At 42.2% G+C, this 24232-nt stretch overlaps 1 protein-coding gene across 1 annotated transcript in view; it reads left to right on the top strand.

Annotated features, from left to right (window-relative positions):
• Nucleotides 1-24232, top strand: part of TRABD2B (TraB domain containing 2B) — a 292610-nt gene that overhangs the window by 164094 nt on the left and 104284 nt on the right. The window contains exon 4 of the mRNA XM_054384439.1: nucleotides 12518-12692. Within this exon, the coding sequence (XP_054240414.1) occupies nucleotides 12518-12692 (175 nt within the window). The remainder of the gene's footprint in view (nucleotides 1-12517; nucleotides 12693-24232) is intronic.

Below are 24232 nucleotides of genomic sequence, written 5' to 3'. Positions count from 1 at the left end.
GGTAGAGTGTTGAATGACAAGCAGACCTAATTTGTCCAAGGAATGGAGTTTTATCTAGGGCAAAGGAAGATAAATCCGTGCAGTGAAGGCACAGCTATTGTAACACAGCGCTTTGGAAGCATCTTATCGTTTCCAGCTCTAACAAAGTGCAGGCGAACTGGCACAGCCTTGCGTTCTTCCAGGGAAAGTGATTACAAGCTTTCCAGTGAAGCAAGTGCAAGGTTGTCCTGGGAGCCAAGGGAGCCAGTCCCACGAGTTTCTCACTCTGGGTCCAGGTGAAGGGTCAGTAACACTCCCAGGAGTGTTCGTTCCAGTGACATTGATGGCAGTCTGGACACTGCCTGGGTGTTTGGTGACATGTGTGCTCATCACCACTTGTGCCCCATGGTGTGCAGAGCACGTCTCCCACCTTCTCTCCTTTGGGCTGTAGCACAGGGTGCTGCTGGAGAGATGTTGTCTTTTCCCATAGTTCAGAAAAGCTCCTGATCTCCTGTGGTGTGACCCTACTTTCTTTCTACTTGCACCTGATTTGTGCCTTGGTATATTGTGAGCATTTGGAAGTAAAAAAAAACCCAGAAATGCAGCCAAAAGTTTCAGAGTCTAATTTTCATATTATGTCAGAACAGGGTTCCAGATTGGAGCAATATTATATTTTGGCTTATGTGTTTCAGAAAATTGGTTACAGATCCAGATTGTGAGAGTTAAGTCTACTTGTTGATGACAGTGCTGGGGAAAACACTGCCAAGATTATTTTTTATAATAATCTGGACCATACTCAGATAATTTTCATGCTACAGATTTTGAAAATACGTTCTTGCTTCAGAATTTTCATTACATGTTTGCATTTACAGTTGTCTTACCTTGGAAGTTCCTTCCTTCCTCTTTCCAGTTGCCAGGAGAAAGCAATGGGAGAGGAGAGAAAGTCAGAGAGAAATTGGAACAAGGCATATAAAACCAACGATTTTTCTTTTAAAGACTGCTGCATTATTAGAAAAGGAACATACTCACCTACAGAAAAGGGCTGATTTGCATTAAAAATGTTTAAGGATTGTTGACTACCTGTATTTATTAGTAAGGGGATAAACTATAAAAAAGTATGAGAGAATGATTGGTAAAAACATTTGGAGTTCAAGGCAGTAGCATGCTGCTTTCTGCACATTGCTGTATGTTAGCTGTAAAGCATTTACTATCCCTTCTTTTTAAAGAGCAGGTTTATGAAGTGTTTCTTGGAAAGGCTTGTTCAAGAGAAATGAAAAAGGCTTGTTAGCTTTTTTAACAATATCTTGTGGGTTGAACATACAAAATGGGTTTTCTCCCTTTATGTTTTATGCAGAAGATGTATTTGTCACCTCATTATGACAGGGAGAGGGAAAAAAAGCAGGATAAGAGGGCAGTTTGTTTGTTCTGCCTGTCTTGGCAGGCTTAGTATTAGACATTGTCTGAAAAGGCTCTGTTCTTGGGTACTCCTTGACAACATTTCTTGGACTGGTTCTGTTGTACATTACTGAATAGCAAACACTGTAGATCAGGTTCTCCAATGTAAGCTGATCGTGCTCTCTCATGGTGACTTCAGACCTGGATCTTCTCTCTTCTGGGAGAGCTGATTGCTGATAAACCCAAATTCAAGGTTTATACAATTCCACCAGTTTAGATACAAATAAATCAGTTTCAAGGATAACTTGATCTGTCTTTACTTCACTGACTTCATCTGAATTATTCCTTATTTTATTCCTGACTGATCTTGGTTCCATTTCTAAATACTTTCTTGGAGATGTTCTGCAATTTTACATCCCATACTAGACCACTCAAACAACCCCACCTTAAAAAAAAAAAAAAAGTTCAAAAGTCATCATCCAATTTGTTCCATATGCCATCATAACTAGAAAGTTTAGGCTCATTGGATTTGGAGTAGTTTGGAATTTTGATAGGACAGAACAGGAGGACAGAGCCAACACCACACCTGCCTTGGGATGTCAGCTTAGGTTTGCTGTTGTTTTTTAGCAGCTTTTTGCTGCTTGCTAGGTATTTTGCAAACCTTGTCTTTAGGATCACACTTGTCTTGAGTTCAAGTCATATTGCAAGCTTCACATAAACATTCAGGCTTTCCCTAGCATCTGACTGAACATGGGTGGACAGAAACTTGTTGAAGAGCCCTGAACATACCTGTTGAATTCAACCAAACCTGAGTGTATATGCACTACCAACCAGCTGTTCTCCCACTGTGTAAACTCTTCTGGAAATATCCAAATACCATCAGAAAAAGAATTGCGATGCTTTAATAAACCAACCCCAAACCAAAACCTTCTGGCTGTGTTTTTTGCACTTTATTGCCCTGCTTTGCCCTTTGAACAGTATCTTTACTTGGGTGTCATGGCAATATAATAGGTGATGGTTTTAGTGTCAGAACAGAAAAAAAAAAAATTCTTTGTCAAAGGAAACAAAGCATTTGGAAGGAAAATAGAAAACCTTGAACTTTTCCATATGTTTGCAAGCCTGTGAAAGCTGGCGTCAAACAAATCCCAACGTTAAAGAGCTTTTGAATGGGGCAAGAGTATCATTAGGTAGTTAAGATTTACCCTCTCCACTGAAACCCAAACCATTATTTGCATACACTGCAGGCTTGTTATCCTTATTCAATTAATGAACAGGTCCTTGTAATCTGGTCCTAAATATACACTGCCTAGCTGGGTGAAGCTTGCAGAAAGGGGGTTGGGATCATTGTTCTGACTGTGTTTTGTTAAGACTTCTTTAATCAAAACATTCATTCAGATAGAGAAGCTGGCTGCATATTTTGGCATCGCTCTCAAGGGGAGCAGGGATGGAGTTGAGGGAGGGGAGGGAGGCCTTGGAGGAGGGCTTGGTTTTGCTTGTACTTTTTTTTCTTCTTTAAGTGCTTGGAAAGCAACTATTGAACTGGTGTGGAAAAACAAATAGAAAACATACATGAAGGTCATGACTTCTCAGGGATTTGTTGAAAGTATTTTTTTTTGTTAACACAGATACAAGTATCACCCCCCAGGCAGTTGGTGAGATGCATGGCCCATCCCTGTGGCCTTTCTGCTTGATTTTCTCCCTTTTTTTTTTTTTTAAACATGCTTTCCTTCAACCCAAATTCATGGGAAGAGAGGGTAAAACCAGGCAGGGTGCATGACTCTCATTCACGCAGGTGCCACCTGGGAGAACAGCAGTGACAGGACAGTTCTGGGGCTCCCAGGAAGGGTCTCCATGTGGTGGGGGCTGAATCTGGATGGACACAAACATCCTGGTGCTCTGGGGGCTGCAGCCTACCCTGCCTGCAGGCAAGTTTACCTTTCAGGCCAGCAATGACTGCTACAGATTTTGTGCCACCTGCAGAATTGTTTTTTAAGTGTCATGCACAATCCATAGATATTGCACTATAGAGGCTGGAGCACCTCTCCTATGAGGACAGACTGCAAGAGTTGGGGCTGTTTAGTCTGGAGAAGACAAGGCTCTGAGGTGACCTTCTTGTGGCCTTCCAGGATCTGAAGGGGACTACAAGAAAGCTGGGGAGGGACTTTTTAGGCTATCAGGTAGTGACAGGACTAAAGGGAATGGAATAAAGCTGAAAGTGGGGAGATTCAGACTGGACGTGAGGAAGAAGTTCTTCACTATGAGAGTGGTGAGAGCCTGGAATGGGTTGTGCAGGGAGGTGGTTGAGGTCCCAACCCTGGAGGTGTTTGCAGCCAGGCTGGATGAGGCTGTGGCCAGCCTGCTGTAGTGTGAGGTGTCCCTGGCCATGGCAGGGGGGTTGGAACTGGATGATCCTTGTGGTCCCTTCCAACTCTGACTGATTCTGCGATTCTATGATCCTTCAGCCTGCTTTCCCCATCCATGCCTTCTCCTATTTATGATTTTCCCCTGTTTACAAATTTAGATGGTCCAGTGGCTCATAGACCTGAGCTAGTTAGTTTGAAACTCAGTTTCAAAGACTTTTGTTTTCACACTCAGGTTTGCTTACTATGCTGAGAGGTACCCAAGTTAGTTTTAAATCAGGTGGGCCAATTACTGAAAGCTTGCTGGCATGAACTGCAATGTATCTGCAACATATATGGACCCTGGGCATAATGTGGGTTGGCTGGGCTAACTCACAGACAGAAGTGTCTCCCAGAGCTGGTCCTAAGAAATGTGATTGCTCTTACACTGGCTTTCCTTGTGCTCTCAGACTTTCTTTTCTTTCTCACTTCTCTTCAAGCAAAAAAGAATTTTTGCCTTTATTTTAAAATTTATTTTCCTCCCCAGTCTCATCTAGATATTTTCTGTGGGTATCCCACATGGTGGGAATGGGGTCTGTATCAGTGCAGTACAACCCAGCAAAAGGAATTTCCAGCCTTTAGCTCAGAGAGGATTAAACCTGCCTAAATGGAGCAGAAATTCTGGGAACTGCAGCAATGCATCCCAGTTTCAGTGAATCAGAGCTGGAAAATAGTTCAGGGTTCATGAGCTCTTCTCTGTTAGGCCCCTGGTTCACAAGACTGCACTTTCCACCAAGGGAGAGCTGGCTCTCTTTTTGCCTTGCAGTTTTTCAGGGCTGTTCTTTGCTTTTAGAGGTTTTGGGACACTACAGACTCATGCTAAGCCAAACGACATGAAGGAAAATATTCCAGCCGTGGAAATGCTGATTTGGTCCAAACCCCAAAAGGACTTCCCAAAGGGCTCTGTGGCTGTGGCAGGGCAGTGTGGCTGGTGGGTGAGCATGGGTGGGAGAAGTGTGACTGGCTTGGTGACATGTGCTCAAAATTTGCAAGCCCTCAGTTGCAGTGAGTGTTGTCCCTGGGGAACTGCTCTGCTTTCTGCCAAGGCTGGGAACACAACTGGGGATATATTTAAGCTTTCTGTGACTTCAAATCAGTCTGAGTCTGTATCCAAGTTTGGTGTGAGGGTACGCTTCTAATAAACCATTTTAGCAGTGCCAAATCCACCAAATCAACGTGGCTATGCTGACCATGGCCTCCAAAATGTGCTGGGTGTGCCTGTAACATCTGCTCAGGTCCCGTTTCCGATAGATGTTTGCTGTTGGAAAGGAGTAATGGAACTTACTTATCTTGATAGTCAAATACTCCTTTTATAGTCCAAACAGGCTTCGAATATCACAGAAAATATCCTGTTGGAAGAGACCTCAAAGTTCATCCAGTCCAACCTTTGACCTAGCACTGAAGGGTCAACACTAAACCATGTCCCTATGCACCAGGTTCACAGGCTGCTTAAACGCCTCCAGGGACAGTGACTCCACCATTGCCCTGGGCAGACTATTCCAATGTTTGATAACCCTCTCTGTGAAGAAGTATTACTTTACATTTTTATAATAGTTACATATTACTTTACATTTTGGTACTTCAAAGAAAGCAAAAATGGCTTAATCACAACATGCTTGAACTGGGCACCGTTTTCCTTCCTGCTTTCCTGTTTCTACAAAAAGCTGGAAGCTCATCTTCTTGGCAGCTGCCAGCTTTGGGCTAAATCAGATTTAACAAACCTCCCTTCCCTAGCCATTGTAGGTCTCTGTCAGAATGGAAACTCAGGAGTGCTGGAGGAAAACCAGTGGACTTGGCAGCAGTGTTCACCTCTGCTGCAGCCACGTCCTCCTTGTGGAGATGTTTGCTCTTGCAGCCCATTCGCATCACTCTGTTTGAATCCTTTGTATCAGAGGCTGCAGTGAGCGGATATTGCTCTCTCGGATGCCAGAAGGGTCCATAAATCAGAAGGAAACAGGTGTCTTCCAAGTCCAGAGCAGTGTATTTTGCTGCACTGCAGTAAAATCCACAATGCTGTGTCAAGGCTGCTTAATGGGAGGGTATCCTCCCTTCATAAACAAATGATAACTGGAGATCACATGTCAGCCTCTGACCCAAGAGGGGCTGGTGTGAATTTAGGGCCATTCAGTTTGCTGGAGAAGCCAATAGGTTTCAGGATGCTGCTTTGGCTCCATGGCAGCCCTGGTAAGCCATGCTGTCAGCTCTTGAGATCCTTATCTTGCATAGTGCTGTCAACCTTGTAAAAGTTCCTGACCCATGTGGTAAAGGGAAATCCTTCAAAGCATGATCCCTCACTTGTCTTGTGGCCTCTGCCCACATAAACCTCATAACTGCAAGACTAATAAAGAGAACCCAATCTTCATATTTTTAAAATATAAGTAATGTAGTCGGAGGGATCTGGGAACAACTCCCTGCTAACAACTGGAGATAAGGATTGCTAGCATGGAGGCTGAGCCCTTCTGTCAGGGAAAGATGGATGGGGTTTGTATTGAGGTGCTGGACTGGAACTCAGGAAGCTGATGGCCAACTCTTCTCCTTTCCATAGATGTCCCTTGTGACCCTGGCTGTGCAACTTCCTATTTTATCTATTTTGCTTATGAATATTCTGGGGAGAGAAGGAGAAATAAGGTATTTTTATTAAGAGATTCCCCTGCAAGAATGAGTGATGATACTTTACTTGCAGAAGTCTGGTGTTTGGACATTGTGCAGGAGGTGAGATTGGAAAGCCTTTAGTTATCTGCTGATTAAGAGACAGTAGGAGAGAAGAATCTCAGAAGCCAAGATAGGCTTCTGAACAAAGTATAGGAAGATAATGGCAGGAAAGGTTTTAGAATCACTATGGCAGTGGATGGCTTCCTATTTCCCCATCTCAACTTCCTTTTCTCCATCTGCAGATAGACTTATGGCCAAAGACCACCTATGCCTGCACACAGGCAAGAGAATGCACACAGCCCTGTAGTCTGATGTTGACAGTACTGGCTTTTCATTGACAGAACAGTTTGATGCACATTCCAGAATTAGGCTGGCATCACTGGAACAGAACGAGGCTGAAGAAGGTTATCAGAGGATTGGGAAATGTCATGTAAAGGAGCAGGAACAATAAACCTACTCCCCCACATCTGATTGTGATTTGATACTGGGCTGAATCGAGTAGGCAAATAGGTCCAAAGCAGGGGAAAGAAAAATGGTAACCAAAGTTGATTGTGCTTATATGTGCTCAAAGAGTTATTTGCAGGTAGATATTCACAGCTCTGACACTGTGCCTCTGCCCAGCATATTCGTCTGAATATTAAAAAAATAGTAAAAAAAAAAAGTACTTAAATGCAGTGCTGTGTTTATTAATTTTCAGCTGAACTGTGGCAGTAAGCCCTAAATGTGATAAAAGACTGCACCAACATATTTGGCTTTTATCTTACTTTTTTTTTAAATTTTCCTTTTTTTTTTTTATTTCTTTGCAGACAAAACTGAGAGTAGAACATAGATTTTGGCACATGGTCGATGCATTTTTCTAAGCTAAAGTATGTTATTAGCTCTTTTGCTAATGATTACAGCAGAATCCCAACCTTCTTCCACCAAGGATTTGTGGGAAGAGAGGTCACTACTGAGCATCATCTTGGACCTTGCATCTTCCTTTAGGTCCTTCAACAGCAAGATTCAAACAGTGCTTTGTATGTAACATCAAGTCTGAAAGCCTTGCTGTCCCCATCTTACAGATGGACTTTTGAGAGACAGGAGCAATAAAGCCAAGTGCTTCAAAGATCCTTAGTGGAGGTTAAGTGCTGAGTTTCCTTTGAAGGTCTAAACCCAAATGACATGCTTATGATCATGCAAGAGATTTGTATTGCCCATGGGAACAGAACCATTTTTTCAGGGTAGTGTCATAACCACTCCACAATCCCTCCTCATTTTTTCTTCCCAAGGCTCCCACTGACTTCAAAGGTGAAGAATTATGGCCCGCATCCCACAGCACTGTGAGCTCAGACGTGTGTGCAGAGCTTTCCCCACACATACATTCCATCAGGGATACTGATTCGAGTAAAATTACACAGGCAGTGCAGAGGGGAAGAAATTTCTGCAAAGCTAAGACTCAATTTATTTTTTTCCCCTCATATTCTCTTCCTTTAACCTCCAAAGCTTCGCTGTGTGTACCTAATGACTGCATTTGGGGTCTGTCTGTACTGTTTATAGGACAGCTGTAACTCAAAGTAAATAGGAGCAGAAAAAAATGAGTTCTAGCTGCTTCAGGCAAACAAAATATTCTTTCTTTTGAACACCTCTGAATGAAATGTATTTCTGAGTTTCCATGAGAAATATATGGTTTGTGTATTAATTTATATATATGAATTGGTTAAATTCTTGGAAAACTGCATGGCTTGCAGGGACTGGACAGAAAGAATCTATTTATCTCTTGTCACGTGTATCCACTACAAAGTGAGTGCCCTCCAGGTGATAGTGCAAAGAAAAATTAAAGAGACAGTTTCAAACCATCACAGATAGGTAGCACTGTTTTCCTGCTGACCCAGCTGCTGCTGTCCTAGATGAGCAGCAAAATCAGAAATTAAGATTTTTCAACGGTCAGATCATTGTACTGTGCATTTAAGTACTAGTAGCAGTATTCAGCTATTACCAGGTCAGTCCCTCACCTGCTGGCACAGGAGGTGTCTCATCCATTCACTCAATTCAAAACAACAAATACTCTTCATTAAAATGAGTATTTTCACTGAATGGAACCAAAAACATTTGATAAAGTGTAGGGGAGAAGGTGCATCCCTCTGGTGCATTCCTTAGCTCATCCTTTTAAACAACATATTTTCTGTTTGGGTTTTTGGGGTTTTTTCGTTGGTTTGTTTTTTGGTGGGTTTTGGTTTGTTGGTGGGTTTTTTTGTTTGGGTTTTTTTTTTTTTTTCAGATAAAAAAGCCCTTAAATTTAGGCTGCAGTTAACAGCTTCCTAATTTCATGTGGCTGTTTCTTGACTTCCTGATCCCTGTCTGGTGGTTAGGAACCCAAACGGTTTCTTGAATCAACAGGAGCAGCTGCCTTCTTGAAGCCAGGCATGGTGTATGTCACCAGCTGTGGAAAGAAACCATGATACAGAATGGAGAGGAGGTGATTAATGGGGCCAGTGTCATAGCTCACAGTGTGGTTGCTCTGCTATGTGTGGGCATACTTACTTCAAGCATTTATCATCTCTCCTCTGCCACATGCATGCATAAAACATGCGTGCATGCTTTATTTTTGCCAGGGTTGGGGCAGTAATTAGAAATGCAGGGCTCCACAAGGTGCATCAGGACAAGCATGAGAGATGTCAACAAAACCTAGTCCTTGGTTTTAAATTTCTCTCTCTTTCCCACAGAAAAGGAAGAAAGAGAGGGGGAAAATGGCTTGTTTTTTGTGGACTGTATTTTAAATTAGATAAAGAGGAGGAACAAACTGTAGGGATTGGCAAGTGATGGAGTTGTCCAAGCTGAAGAAAGGTGCTTTCCTTCTTGGCAGACACCCTCTTGGTCAAGGTCTGAGCACAAGTCCAGGGATATGGACATGATGGAAGGTGTCCAGAGAAGGGCCACCAGGATGAGCAGAGGGCTGGAGCACCTCTCCTATGAGGACGGACTGAAAGAGTTGGGGCTGTTCAGTCTGGAGAAGAGAAGGCTCCGAGGTGACCTTCTTGTGGCCTTCCAGTACCTGAAAGGGGCTACAAGAAAGCTGGGGAGGGACTTTTTAGGCTATCAGGGAGTGATAGGGCTAAAGGGAATGGAATCAAGCTGGAAGTGGGGAGATTCAGACTGGACATGAGGAAGAAGTTCTTCCCCATGAGAGTGGTGAGAGCCTGGAATGGGTTGTGCAGGGAGGTGGTTGAGGCCCCATCCCTGGAGGTGTTTGCAGCCAGGCTGGATGAGGCTGTGGCCAGCCTGCTGTAGTGTGAGGTGTCCCTGGGCATGGCAGGGGGGTTGGAACTGGATGATCCTTGTGGTCCCTTCCAACCCTGACTGATTCTATGATTCTAAGTCCTGTGCTTGGGCTATCTAGACATCCAGTGTTAAAGCTTTCTCCAGGTAGGAGTGGAATGAACAAAGCCATTTGATCCCCTGGCATTGCTGCTCCTGCTTTTAGGAAGAGCAGGTTGTCCTCACAGGCAATGCTGTCACATACCTTCCCCAGAGCATCTCAGGTTGTCTGAGACCAGGTCCCCTCAGTTCCCAGCCTTCACGTCCCTTCAACCAAAAGCAAGGAAGAAGAGACTTCTCTTACATGGATGCTGAGATGTTGCCATAAAATGTCACCTTCCACGTTAGTCTCTGAATGCTCTCCTGACTTGGCTACTTCAACCCATCAAACACAGAGTCTTAATACTAAGGAGATACAAAGGCTTGTGATAGCTGCTTGGACTAACTGATTTACAGCTTTGCATTGCAGAGGTTATTGCAAGTATAAAATGGCAGCTCGTGCCTCAGACTTTATTCTTATGATAAAAATCTCTCCCTGACTTTCACCAGGAATCAAATCCTTTGCTGTTGCAGCCAGCAGCATTTTACCCCTCTGATGTTGGCCAGGCTCCTGTGTCCCTCTGAGACAAACACACAGTCTTGCCAGACATGGAGGCAGCTTCCTTGTGTAGTAACAGGAAACTGGTGTCTCCAATAGGTCTGGCTTAATGGGACTTATTATTTGTTGAGTGCTGGCTAAGGGCTAAACTGAAAACAAGGTGCGAAGTACTTGCCATGCTCTGAGGAGTTCACAAGATACACTGACAAAGCCAAGCCATGCTGGAAAGCCTGGAGGAAGGAATGACTCAGGGTAATGCAACTGAACCCTTAAGAAGGAATGTGCTGTGAGAAATCTGGTCATTTGGCAAAGCAGATTGCAAAGTCATTTGGGCAATCAAAGGTCTATCAGGTTCATATATACATATGGACCAGTATATACACATGTACATATGTACACCATATATAAAGGTGGACCAGTAGGCAGGGCAGGGCAGGGCAGGTCACTGCCAGCAGCAGTATTAACTCCAACCACATGGGATTCCATGACTCAGATGTGATGCCCATTTCTGTCTCCCACAGCTGAGTACAACCTCTGGTGGGAATCCAGAGCAAGACAGAGATTTGTCCTTCTGCATAATGCACGATGAGAACTCTCCATTGCTCAGTCCCCAACACATTAGGAGAGCTGTAGATGAGGCTACAATGAAAAATCTTCAAGAAGAGCCACTGGCAAGATGGAATCAGTTCTTTCCCTAAGACTTTCTGAGAGCTTTTGGAGAGTCACTATGAGTAAAGAGGGAGGGAAGAAACAAAAACTGTTGAGATAAAATCGTGTGGCCAAGTGGGGAGGTAAGAAGTGTGCTGAAAAAACAAAGACTGAAGGCAAGTTTTAGAAAATGAGTACAGGTATTTGGTATAATAGAAAACCAGAGAAAGAATTAAACATTGCAACTCTTCTTGCCATCAAGTGTTGCAGCACAGTAAGTGAGGGATGTTCTCCTTATGGACTGTGAGTGGACATCATTACCACCAACTCACATGAACACTGGAAATCCCAGCAGCTTTACATGTACCTGGGGACTCAAATCTGACATCTCCAGTTTCAGCTGCTTTCTAGTGGTGAAGCACAAGACATTGCCAGAAGGTGCATGGGTGCTCCTAGCAGTCATCAAACACTGCCCACTTTCAGCACATCTCTGCTGAAGCCGTAAGCTCCATGGTAGACCTTGGACCCTCCCCACCTCAAGTTGCCTGTCCTGATAATCAGAGATTTCTGGCATGTCTGTCCATTGTAGTTTGAGTTAGCTCTTTCCTGGGTCTGCTGCCTTGACTAGAATGGTCCTGGGGGGTTCAACATTTATTCTGTGTCTATAAATACCTCTTCTCAAAAAAAAAAAAAAAAAAAAAAAAAAAAAAAAAAAAAAACCAAAAAAAAAAAAAAAAAACCAAATGGGGACAGAAGGAGCAGTTCTTGTGAAAATCCCTTCCTCAGAAGTACCAGGAATGTTCCAGGGATTTATGTGTTGCAATGCATGGTCCTAGTAGCTTCTAAAGTTGAAAGAAAAATGAGGGGGGTTACCTTGTTTACATCTTCCTATGTCTGGATTTGCTGTCCTTTCCTAGTTTTTTAACTGTTAGGTTACTAAAAAGGAGTACATACAAGCCAAATCTTTCAGGCCTTACTCAAGGTGGTGGTGACCTTGGCTGAGAACACAGGGCTTGTCCTGGCATTAAATAGCCAATTAACTGTGCTGGACAAGCAGAGAATGAAGGTTTTAGTAACTCACCCAAATGTAACATCTAAAGCTACATTCTGCTGAAGGAAGAGAGAAAAGCCAAAGTGAAGGTGTTTTATTTAGTAACATACTAGTTTCAATTTTTGTTTTTAAGCATGTTGGCTGATGATTTTTTTTTCTTTTCTCTGTAGAGCTCTGAGAACCTAACAAGCTCTCATCCTCTAGGGTTTGAGGCATTGGAGGCTTTATGTTTCAGGGTTATTTTTTTGTTTGTTCGGGAGTTTTAGTTGTTGTTGGGTTTTTTGTTTGGTTGGTTTTGTTTGTGGGGGTTTGGTTTGGTTTTTTGCTTGGTTGGGTTTTGTTGGGTTGGTTCAGTTTGGTTTGGGTTTTTCTTTGTTTTGTTTTTGTAGGATGGTAATGCTCAGGTGGTTTAAATAAGGCTAGATGAAAACAGATGGTCTTTGGGGGATTACTTAAGCACTGTCACCTGAGCTGCAGTCTCTCTTTCTCTCTCCATTTTAGGTCCCTAATTTCATCAACACAACACTTCCACCCCACGAGCAGGTAACAGCTCAGGAGATAGACAGCTACTTCAGACAGGAGCTCATCTACAAGAGGAATGAGAGGATGGGGAAAAGAGTGATGGCACTTTTAAGGGAGAACACAGACAAGAGCTTCTTCTTTGCCTTTGGAGCAGGTATGGCAAAAAAATTTCTCTTTTACTAGGTTATCATGATTGGAGGTAAATGGATTGGAATGCTTCAGGGTTTCGTCTCATGTCCTGTAGAAGGATTTTGTAGTACAATTGAAGCAGCAAGGCTTTTGCTTGTCTAAATCTACTTCTAAAAAGCAGTGAGTTGGTGCAGGGGGTGGGTCAGGGTCCAGCCAGGCTGTGGACAGGCTTTGTTTGCTCTCCAGTTGTAGAAATGTGAAGCTGTTGATGCTCTTCACACTGTTGTGTTTGTTTCCTTCCCAGTCCAGCCTGTGGGCTGCTTGGATTACATTCACACCATGGTTGAGTGTCTCTGAATCTGTAAGCCCAGGTAGTGCTGGCAGTGGCTGTGGGAACACAAGCCTTGTTGTGGCGTAGGCACGTGTGTGGGTCTGGGCTTTCAAACCCTCTGGAGCTGCTGTAGTTAGACTTTCTCAATGGGTAACTTAGCTGTTTTGGTGGTGTGTCTGTACAGACTGGCTGGTTTGAGAGCTTGCACATGTGCACGAAGTATGTGTGTGCTTAAACACCAGCCTTTAAGTCATCAAATAAAAATCCAATGTGTCTTGCTGCCTGCTTAAGTTCTCTCCATGGAGTCTGCAGAACAGAGATGCCTGCAGTACTTGTGAGAATCTGTGACAGCACATGCTACTGTCCCTTCTCTCCCCCTCCACCCTGCTTTTTTTTTTTTTTTTTTTTCCCTTTTCAATAGAATTCCCATTTCAGTGTGATAAGAATGTAAATGGTAACTGTTCAGGCCTCAATTCAGCAAGGGTCCTGAGCACCAGCTTAAGTGGCTCTTTGAGCCTGCTTGACTTCAAGGCAGCCTGAGGTTGTTGTGCTGAGAACTGATCTGCTCCTCCTGCTCCCTCTCCTTGACAATTTCTCATTTCTGACAGAACTTTGCTTCTCATCCCATGGCTCTCACCATGAACTTTGGCAACAACTCGCCTTTCACTACTCACTTGAGTGGGAATTTTGATTAAAGACTGTGGGGTTGAGCAGAGATACGTGCATTTTGATGTATTTATTTTTTTGAGTGTGTCCAGACTGAATTTTTCCCAAGCTTATTTAATCTCAGACTTGCCTGGTATTTCTGTCCATGCAGTTTTGCTTAACTGTTTTTACAGTAGGAAAATATATCATGGTGATTCGTAATTGGACAGGGAGTCATAAAAAACAACTTGTCTAACACATGGAGCAAGGTTTATCAGAAGTGATCAAACATGATGGTTTTGATGTAGTCTCCAGTTTTGAAGTCCCTTCATCAGTACATAATGAAGCTGGGAGGATAAAATGAATGTAGTTGCCCACTTGCCCTCCTCTGTGGATGCTATTCCTGAGCATCAGTTACAGACCACAGCTTGAGATAGGATCTTGGTCAAGATGCCTCATTTATCCAGTCCACTACAGCTATTCATATGTGCTAATAACAGAAATGAAATGAAGCAAATGGATGTTAATTGCACATTATTCTATATAGAAGGTTGTATCTAAGTGGGAGGTTTGAGTTTTCATTGCCTGTCCCCGTCTCAGAGTATCTACCTGAAATTCTTGGGCAATATCACTTGGAAAGGCTAGATTATAAAAAGCAAGCCTTATTCTATCCTTTACTCTCCATTTTTGGTGATGTTGAAAAGTGCCTTTGTTGCTGGGTTATTTCTTTTTCCCAACACTTGACTGTAGCAGGACAGAACAGACACATGGAGCCAGATTTGTTGAAAACCAGGATGCAGGACACACCAGGGAAAGGGTTTTGTTTTGGTTGGGTTCTTTGTTCCAGCATCCCTTTGCCCTTGCTTACTAAAACAGACCATCACTATTTTAAGTACATTAATTCTCACTCTCTTCTCTGGGTTGTTTGGGGTTTTTCTATCTTCATGCTGTAAGTACTGAGAAAATTATTCATTTTTTTGATGAAAAAACTTCAGTGTGGCCAAAATACAAACAAGTTTATTTTCTTTTATGATTCAAATGCAGTTTTTCTCTTGAAGGTTTTTGTTGTTTTGCTCTTTATTTTTTTTTTTTCATTGTCTGAATTGTAGGAGTGGCTTTTATTGATACATTTTCTTATCTTGCAATCTTATTTCTACTTCTTGAATTTTGGTTGGTTGGTTTTTTTTTTTTCCTGTATGTGAAGGAATCATGAATTCAAATTATTTTCTAAAACTTTGAAGGCTTGACTTTTCTTTTTATAAAAGGGAAAGGTATTTTTAATGAAAGCTGAGACTTTTCACATTTCATGAATTTTGAAGTGACAAATTATAGGAATGCACCTTTGGTTAGGACAGACATGATAAAGTCTGCAAGAGTGCTTTTGCTCTTGGAGCAGTGCAAAAGTTATTTCACTTTAAGATTCTGCATATTTAGGACTAACATGATGGAGGGGAAATAACTTGAAAAATATATTCAGAAGTATGTACTCCAAAAGATATTTTTCATATGCTGAGCATAATCTCTGTGTTAATTCATGTATTTTGAAGAGATTGGAGCTAATGAATGAATAATAGTTTAACTATATGTTATGAATTTGTTTCCGGATTTCGTAGTCTTCATCATAGTTTCCCACACCCAGGTCCCACTGGATCTGGCAGGTCAGGTCAACACTGGAAACATTCCCACTAGTTTCAGCTAAAAGAGGATCAAACCCAAGGAAAGGTGCAAGAAATAGAGGTGTGGAAGTTGGTGCAGATTGCCACTTGGGAGTCACCCTGGGAAAAGCACTGTTGTGTCTCTGAATGTTTATTTCCTACTCAAGCTGTGGCCATTGGGCTGGTTGGAATATAGCAATCAATTAATTTAGTGACTTGTGCAACTTTGTATATTTATGGCCTGGTTATTAGCTATTTTTTACACAGAATTTTTGTCTTCATCCTGCCTTGCTTTCAATGCAGGATAATAAAAGTCTTTCAGCTCATAGTTTTTCAGTAGAAAGTTGAACATTTGGAGAAAACATTTTTTTTTTCCTGTTTGCTTCTGAAAATGTAAGTCCACTTCTTGCAGATGTTGATTAAAAACCCAAGTGCTTGCGTGTCATCGTTCTCCTCTGTAAACTGAGTTTCCCAGTTAAACTATTTTGCTGTGTGCCATTTAGAGCTGGGCTGCTAAGATCTTGGGGTGCATCATAGGAGAGATGGCTCAGAGTCTGCTCTGTAACTGAGCATGAGGCTGTGAGACATCAAAGTCCCCAAAGAAGTCCTGGAGCTAAAGGAGTGGAAAGGCATTTATCTGAATATCTAGGCAAGCTGGGATAAAACAGGTTTTAGATCCACAAAGTGAAGCAAAGCATTTTTATGCATTTGGAAGATTTTATTTTTCATTCCAGTTGGAAGTATTAAAACAGAAAATTGCACAATTCTAAATGGAGCTTTTCAGTTTTCTGCCGTTTTTCAAAAACAAAAAGTGTACTTTTCAGTAGATTTCCCCCTTCTCCAACTTCTATGGCATTACTCACAATTTAAATGTGTTGGAGTAGTTCAGACTTTTAATTTATTCCTTTATAAAGCACATAGAAGTGAAAATAGCCATTTATTCTTTCTATATTCATTTCTTTCTCCTCTCCAAGAAAAATACAGGCTTTGGGTTAAATGGGACCCAGCTCTATACCCAACTCTGTACACTTCATTCTTTTCCTGCCAGGGTTTACCTTACTCAGACTTACTGTGGAAATCTCACCATCCCTATACTCACAGTAACTGTACTCCAGTAATGAAACAGCATTTATTGTTTGCACAGTTAAATGATATTTTTTGGGTAACAGACATGGTAGTTTTTCCCCTTTGAATGAGTAAAAGTAGCTAAATAGAGTACTTTCAAGTAAAACTTGGGGGTTTGCTTGGTTTTCATGTTTTGGAAATCCATCCTGGATTCCTAGGAATTATTAATCCATAGTAACAGTGAAGCACCTTAGACTTGATAGATACAAACATGTTATAAAGGTCCATTTACAGTCAAGAAAAAGAGATGCAGCCAAGAGCACATGGGCTGTTAAAAAGAGTTAATATTTTGGCAGCTAAGACTATACACATGAAGTCAATGTTTAAGAAAAAAAATCACTCTGGTTTATTTCATTTTTATGGGCAAATAATTTTCAAGTAACACTTATGATAACAGATGGATAAATTTATGTCTGCAGTTAATTTGAACGATAATTTCCTTTAGGATGTTTTACTTACTTGCATTTCATTCTTGCTTTTTATGAGAGCTGTCAGTTTTGTTGCTGAGAAGTGGAATTTACTGGTTTAGAAATTGGGATGCTGCTCCGGTTCACAAAGTTTATTAGCAGCCAAATCAGTAGGCTTTAAGGCAGTGGGTTTGGTTGTTTTAAATAATAAATTTTACATAATAAATATATCATGGAGAATATTCTTTTAGTGCTGAGAGGGTTGAAATGCAAGTACCATAGTATCTCTCACAGCAAGAGGGGAATCAAACTGTCTCTGGACCCACAGTCCTGCAGTGGAGGAATGCACATAATTTCCCACCCCACTAGGTCCAGGCAGCCCCCTGCAGCTGAGAGGTCAGAGAAGACCTGGGCTGTTGTCTGTGGTGTGGTGGAAGGCAGTGTGTGTTAACAGGGATCAATGCCTGTGGCAGTCTGACCTCTTTTGCTCATCTGTAGGCTTCCATGGCTGAGGTACCTACTTGTTAGTGCATCAAGTTTAAATGTCCAAGATTTTCTGCAAGGAAAATAGATACAGGCTCTGTTGTACATGTCTTTGTGCTGCCATGAAAGCAGAGGAATTCATCCCAGAGGAGGAAAATCTGAAGCAGATTTTGATCATGTCCCTGCTTAAAACAGGTGAATTCTCCCTCCCCACTCCACCTCTCACCTTGAGTTTTCTCATCCAGTATTGGACAGGCAGAGTCATCAATAATGATTCTGATAGTCATAAATTAGACTGTTTACAGTAGTCATAGAGTCATAGAATAGTTGGGGTTGGAGATTTTTCAAGGTTATCTAATCCAACCTCTCAAACAACATTTACAAAAGACTTTGGAAACAATATGTAATATTGTTATCTGGTGAATCTTTGTAATGAGACTCAGAAGGGTGTTTTCAGTAGGGAATAAGAGAACTGTGCAACTTTTCTATAGGACAGGGCTGGTGTGAGAGCATAGCAAGAATATAAATTCTCTCCAAGTCCTCAGCTCTGGCTTCTTCCCCTGTTTCCTGTCTACAAAGGATTCCCAAAGGGAATGTAAGTATGGATCATTTTAGATACTGGAGATACCAATGATAGGAATAGACTCACCCTTCAACTTCTGGAATGAGTAGGAAATGACAGACATCTCCAAGGTCTTGTGTAGGTATTGGTCACCACTGAGATAAGACCTTTTTTGTTCTTCTCTAAAAACTAAAGCATATCTCAGCTTTAGGTGCCTGAGGAGATACCCAGATGATGTACTTGTCTTAAACATGCTGCTTCTTTGGCTAAAAAGGTGACCAAAACTGAGATGGAACATGATCCCTGTTGAGTTGTGTAGGGGAGAAAAATGGGGGGAGGTGGAGTTGTGGTGTTTTTTTCCCCTTTGTTACTGGAAACCATTTTTCTACTCGGTAGTTTGGGAAAGGAAGTGATGGTTACTATATGTAGCTTAAACACAAGTAATTAAAATCCAGAGAGCCTTTGTGCAAGCCATTAGCACCTGCCACCAGATTTGGCACTCAGGTTCACATATGTTACTTGAAAGTGGTTGTGTTGTTTTGTTTTCAAGAGGGAAATGCCTGGAGGCAGCCATCCAACTGCACACTGAGGGCTGGGGATTTACAGATGTTGAGTATGCAAATAGTTGGTTTGCACCCCGAGCTGACACCATGTTGTGTGCAAATCGGGTACGAAGTTACACCCACTGCTGCGCCACTAGGAACCGGCTCGATCTAGCATGGGAAGTCCAGTCCTTCATCTTTGAGGACTGTGTAACTCTTTCCTATTTCCATTCTTTGTCTTGGATCCTCTGTAAAGCATAAAAGAAAGAAAAAAGCAAGCACTTGCACGCAGGAACATAAAGAGGCTTGATCCCCTGGGTCAGCCGTGCTGGTCCAGCGCTGATGAGCGGTGCTACTGACATCACCAGCACAGTTCATCAGCCGCTTGTCTCAGTGGAGCAAGAAGCTGGCGACCAGGAGATTGAACTTGGCGAGCCTACAAACAAGAAGAAAAGGGTGAATTAACAGTTTGCAGATGCCTGAATTCCTGCTGCTCATGTTTATTTGGGCATCCAGATGCTTAGAGTGAGGCCGGCCTGGGTTTGTGTATGGACGACTTTTGCTCTTAGGTTTTTAAGACAAAATGTCACTTTGCTTTTAAAAATAGACTTGCATACAAATTTTGACCAACCCCATGTCACTGATGCATTTAAAAGCCAGCATTAAAAAGGCAATGTCTGATTCTCTTTTCAGACACTCAGAAGATGCTCTGCTTGGGGAAGAGCTTGTTCCAAGTGTAAATGCAGCCCACATCTTTTTAAAATAAAAAATAAATTAAAAATCAAGGAAACTTTTAAAATGTATATTGGTTTTCCCATAATAGGAGTGTTTGGAAGCCCCTGAATATTTGCTTTTCACCTGAAGCTTAAATCAGCAAAGAGAGTGCTTGAGTTAGGGAAGCCCTATTGTGAAGAGGGAACTGCTCTTCCAAAGGCTGATTCCCATAATTCTCATTTGAGGAATAACTCTCGTTGTATACAAGGATATTAACCATATAAAAACAGCACAGCATATGCAATGGTGAGAGCTATCTTGAGGCTGCTCTCCCCTGCACCAACCTAGGAAGGCAAGAGATATAGCAAGGGAAAGAAGAGATTGGTGTAACTGGGTTTGCACTTTGCTGCTTCTCCTGGTGTGTTGCCACCTAAACTGCTGAGGGAAGATAGGCAAACCCTGGAGTTGCTTTGGTAGTCCAGTGGAGCATTCTTTGTCCTCTATGGGGTGTCCTGCCTGGTCACTTCTCACACATGTTTTCATCAGTGCTCCTCTGAAGGAGAGTACAGACCCAAACCCAAGCCTTTACATTTGCTAATTGCAAGTATTCAAGTGAATGTTAAAAGCAAGTAAAATGGGCCTTGCAAACCTCAGTGTATACATCAACCATCTTTAGTCTAATTCTTCCTCTGAGGAATGGTGAAGGCTGCCTGTGCACAGTAGGGTTTTGGTTTAAAGAAATGCATACATTAATGTCAGTTCCTCTGGGTCCCTGACATTTTCATATCATATTTATTATTATGCCTGTGCCAATTTCTTCTGAATAAGTCTAATTCTGCCTCCCTGTTCTCAAAGAAAAGAAATCTATATAGGCCCCTCCTGTCCTATAATCTAGAGATTTTGGCTATGCTCTTGCTGTATTTCTCATCAACATTTGAGATGTAAAAACACAGACATAATTCAAGAAATTTTCTCTTTTTCAGAACTGCAAAGACTCACGAAAGATTTACACCCAAGCTCAAGTACTCTGCAGAACAGGAATGGGTGTAAATGTGGGATGAAATGCTTTCACCCACGCACATATGCAAGAGCTTGCTGTGGATCCGCAGGCCACCCTGTAAGCTCTCAGGAGACCAAGAGGAGGTCCTATATAACTCTAGACTTCATAACAGGAGTGTTGAAATCAATATATGAATGCCAGGTAATTCATCACGTTCCATCCCAAAAGCGTCTCATCAGAAAATTCCCAACCAGCTTTAATGCTGCTATTGGGAAGATTTTAAAAGGGCAATGTGAAGAACCCAAAGACTCTCGACATCCCACTAACACTGAGGCTTATGTGGGATGTGTTTGTGAAAAAGCAAACAGGATACAGATTGCACGGGATCCAAGGGTCTTGTCTCAGCTGGGATACCTTAGTGTGCTATTTGCAGTGGTTAAGATGCGTGTTGTTGTCCCAGAGCAGAAGGAAATTTTGGCTGCTCAGCATCAGAGGCTGCTGTGCTAGCTCAAATCCTTCAGCACTGTTTCATGTTAATGCAAGTTGACAGGGTTTGCATGGGTTCATGTTGCTTTCTGCTGTCCTTTCTGCCTGGGTGCTTACTCTGGTAGAGGGGCATGGATGTCCCAAATCGTCCTAGAACACTACAGCTGTGTCCCCTGCAGCTCCACTGTCAGAGCTTCAGGCTGTTAGAGCAGGAGCTGGGAAGGGAATTCAGTAGAGCAAGGAATGAGGTTGTACTGCTCATGGTGTTGGTCTGCTACAGGTTCAAGCCATTTCTGACCAGTTTTAAGGCCAAATTGCAGGAGGACTGTATGGATAAGAACTAGTGATCTTCTTGATACACTGGAAAGACAGGGCAAGACTGCTGGCTGGAGTTAGTTGTTTTGCAAAAGTAGATGTGAAGCTGGAAGCTTTAAAAAGCTTGGCTGTAATTTATGTGGATTTCTTGAGAATTTTTACTGGTATGGAAACTGGGACTGGAAATCTCATTAAAATGGGCGTTCTTGTGAGTGTTCCAGGTTTTCTTGGTCATGGCTATGCCAGGAATACCATCAGAACAAACTTGCTGAGAAAGGATTTATGGATTTGGGATCAGATCCTATTCTCACTGAGTTAATGGTAGTTCTGCAACTGACATCAAGGTGACTGGCATGTGCACCTGGATGAGACAACACTTATTTGTCATTCCAGTTCTTTAATCTAGGCTGCTGCTTTTACATTACTGGAAAACATCAATACCCTCTTTATAAGCCTATTAAATCCCAGTTCCATTGTTATTTTTTCTGGTAGATCAGAAGAGATGTGTTAAGGAAAAGAAAACATGTGTGCAATATACCTCTGCCCCCCAGTATTTAAATATCAGAAATGTAATGTGAAGAGAGAATTACTCAGAGAGGCAGAAGGGAACTAATTAGAGCTCCAGCCAGCAAGAAGAGATGTCATAAACTTTAGTTATTCACTTCTCTTAGACATTCAAAACACAAATTCTGCCACTGTTCAGCTTTATTATAGAGGACTGTAGAAAGCAACAGAGGTCTGTTGGACTAAACTGCTCTGGTGGCAACTAAAACTGGGCTCAAGCCCAAGTCCAATAGCTAAGCTGCTCTCTGAAGTTGGAAAAAGTTTGGGTTCATAACTGAATCTCAGCACCCTTCCTGCTGTGTGCAATCGACCTAATGAAACCCAGAGTCTGGACTTGAGTGATGGGGAGTGAGAAGCAACTCCAATCCATGGAAATTGCTGCTGTTTCAAATTGTTTTTTAGAAAGATTAGTACTAAAATTTGAAAATATGGGAATTATTAGCAAAAATGGAGAACAGTTATGTACTGGAGTGATGCTTTTGGTTGAAGCTCCAGACCTGTGACCGCTGGAAGCCCACAGGTGACTGGCTTGCAGGTTAGTAGCCCCAGAAGTCTAACTCTTGGTAGACAAGTTTGATAGAGAGTTGTGAACTGAAACATGGCAAAATATTATTTCAGAACTGCCAGGCTCTATTCCTATTGACTTCCTGGCAGTCAGTTTGAAAGGGGAGGCAGATGAGCAAAAAGCTGGATGAATCTGTCTTGGAACTTGCAGAATCATGGAATGTTTTGGGTTGGAAGGGACCTCTAAAGATCATCTAGTCGTACCTCCTCTGCAGTAAGCAGGACATCCTCAACTAGATCAGGCTGCCCAGAGCCCTCTTGAGCTTCACCTTGAGTATCTTCAGGGATGGGGCCTCAACTACCTCCCTGGGCAACCCATTCCAGTGTTCCATCAACCTCATGGTGAAGAACCTGTTCCTACATCCAATCTAAATCTGCTCTTCTCTGGTTTGAAACCCTTGCCCCTCATCCTATCACCACATGCCTTTGTAAACAGTCTCTTTCCATCCTTCTTGTAGGCCCTCTTCAGGTGCTGAAAGATTGCTATTAGGTCTCCCCAGAGCCTTCTCTTCAGGCTGGACAACCCCAGCTCCTTCAGCCTGTCTTCATAGCAGAGGTGTTCCACCCCCCTGATTATTTTTGTGACAGTCTTCTGGACCCTCTCCATCAGGTGCATGTCCTTCCTCTGTTGAGGGCTCCAGAGCTGAATGCAGTACTCCAGGTGAGATCTTTTCAGAGCAGAGTAAAGTGACAGAATCACTTCCCTCAAGGTGTTTTCCAAGAGATGCTCAATGAAACCTACCAAATACTTTGAGAAACTTATTCATCAACTGAAAATTGTTCTGCTAGAGAACTTTCAAACACCTTTTCAATCTAAACAACATTTTGGTGGAGTTCAGCTTCGGTTCTGTCCCTGGCACAAAACTGAAATGTGCACCATTTTCCTGGAATAATGTTGCAGGACTGAAACCTCTGTAACTTGTATCTAAAATAAATAACTTGAGTATTTTTTAGTATTTTTCTGTACGTTATGGTGGGAAATACCTTAAATACTGAGGTTTGCAAACTTTTAAAAATTGTATTTATATACTGAAGGGAAATGGAGAGAAAAATCAAATGCCTCTACTGGGTTAACTCTGTATGAAATTCAGCACCAGTTTTCAGTATTTATACAGAATTCACATTCACTTTGCGTTTTTCCTTGAGGTGTTTGAGGTACAGTGAAACTGCTGTGAGGTTCTTATCACTTAGCAATCTGGTCTGGTTCCAGTTGAAAATTTTGCAGTACCTCTCACTGGGAGGATTGGTTTAAAAGGAACAGAAATCTGCCAAAGAAATAAAGACTTCATTATTGACATCAATGCTATTTTTAATCTGATTTCCCAAGGAAATGAGGCTTAAGCAATCACTGTGTTTGTGAGCAGGCGTGTGTGTATATAGGTGTGTGTGAATGTCTTTCCCTCTAGTAAATTTTTTCATCTCTTGGCTGATTATAACCAAACTTGACAGATGGCTAGAGTCTCCAAGATAATAAGTTTCTTGCATGCTTCATGAAAATAAGTGATTGGATGGAAGAAAAAATAAATTCATAGTGCACATCCACTGGAAGAGCACAGCATGAGCCTGACTTTTATTAGATCTCAGAGAATCACTGTGGGAGAGGGAAGTGAGACACATCTCCACGGACAACTGCACTTTATTGATCCTTCTGCAAGCCTGAGGATGTATTGTGTAGTACATATCTTGGTCCTGTCATGATTTGAGCATGAAATGGTGGTGTTTAGAGTAAATACTTAGTATCTAGAGTACCTCAGGAGCCACATATGACCTCTGATCTGCCCTCTACCAAGGTGTTCACTCTCGAGGCCAGAGCAATATCAGGGAGCAGGGTTGTAAATGTGACCGAGGCATGGCTCCAGGAGTCTCTATAAACCTAATGAGTCGTGGACACTCAAAACTGCAGCCCAATACCACTAATTGGCCAAGTGTGCCATCAACCATGCCCAAAAATGTTCTTAAGTAGCCAAGGGGTGAAAAGAGCATCAGAAACTCCTAGGAGTCCAGAAGGCAGCCTGGAGCAACATTCCTATGTGCAGAGTTCAGGAACACCTTCCCCAGAACCAAGGTCATTCCCTTGAGAGCTGAAACAGCTTGCTAGCAACAGGGAACAAAACTATGAAACAAAGGAAGGAGTAAAGCATGACCTCTTTTTTTTCAACATTAGCTTATCAG

This window comes from Indicator indicator, chromosome 10 (genome assembly GCF_027791375.1).
Source record: "Indicator indicator isolate 239-I01 chromosome 10, UM_Iind_1.1, whole genome shotgun sequence".
Taxonomy (NCBI): Eukaryota; Metazoa; Chordata; class Aves; order Piciformes; family Indicatoridae; genus Indicator; species Indicator indicator.
The sequence above is the reverse complement of the archived record's forward strand: the minus strand, read 5'-3'. Positions and strand labels throughout refer to the sequence as shown.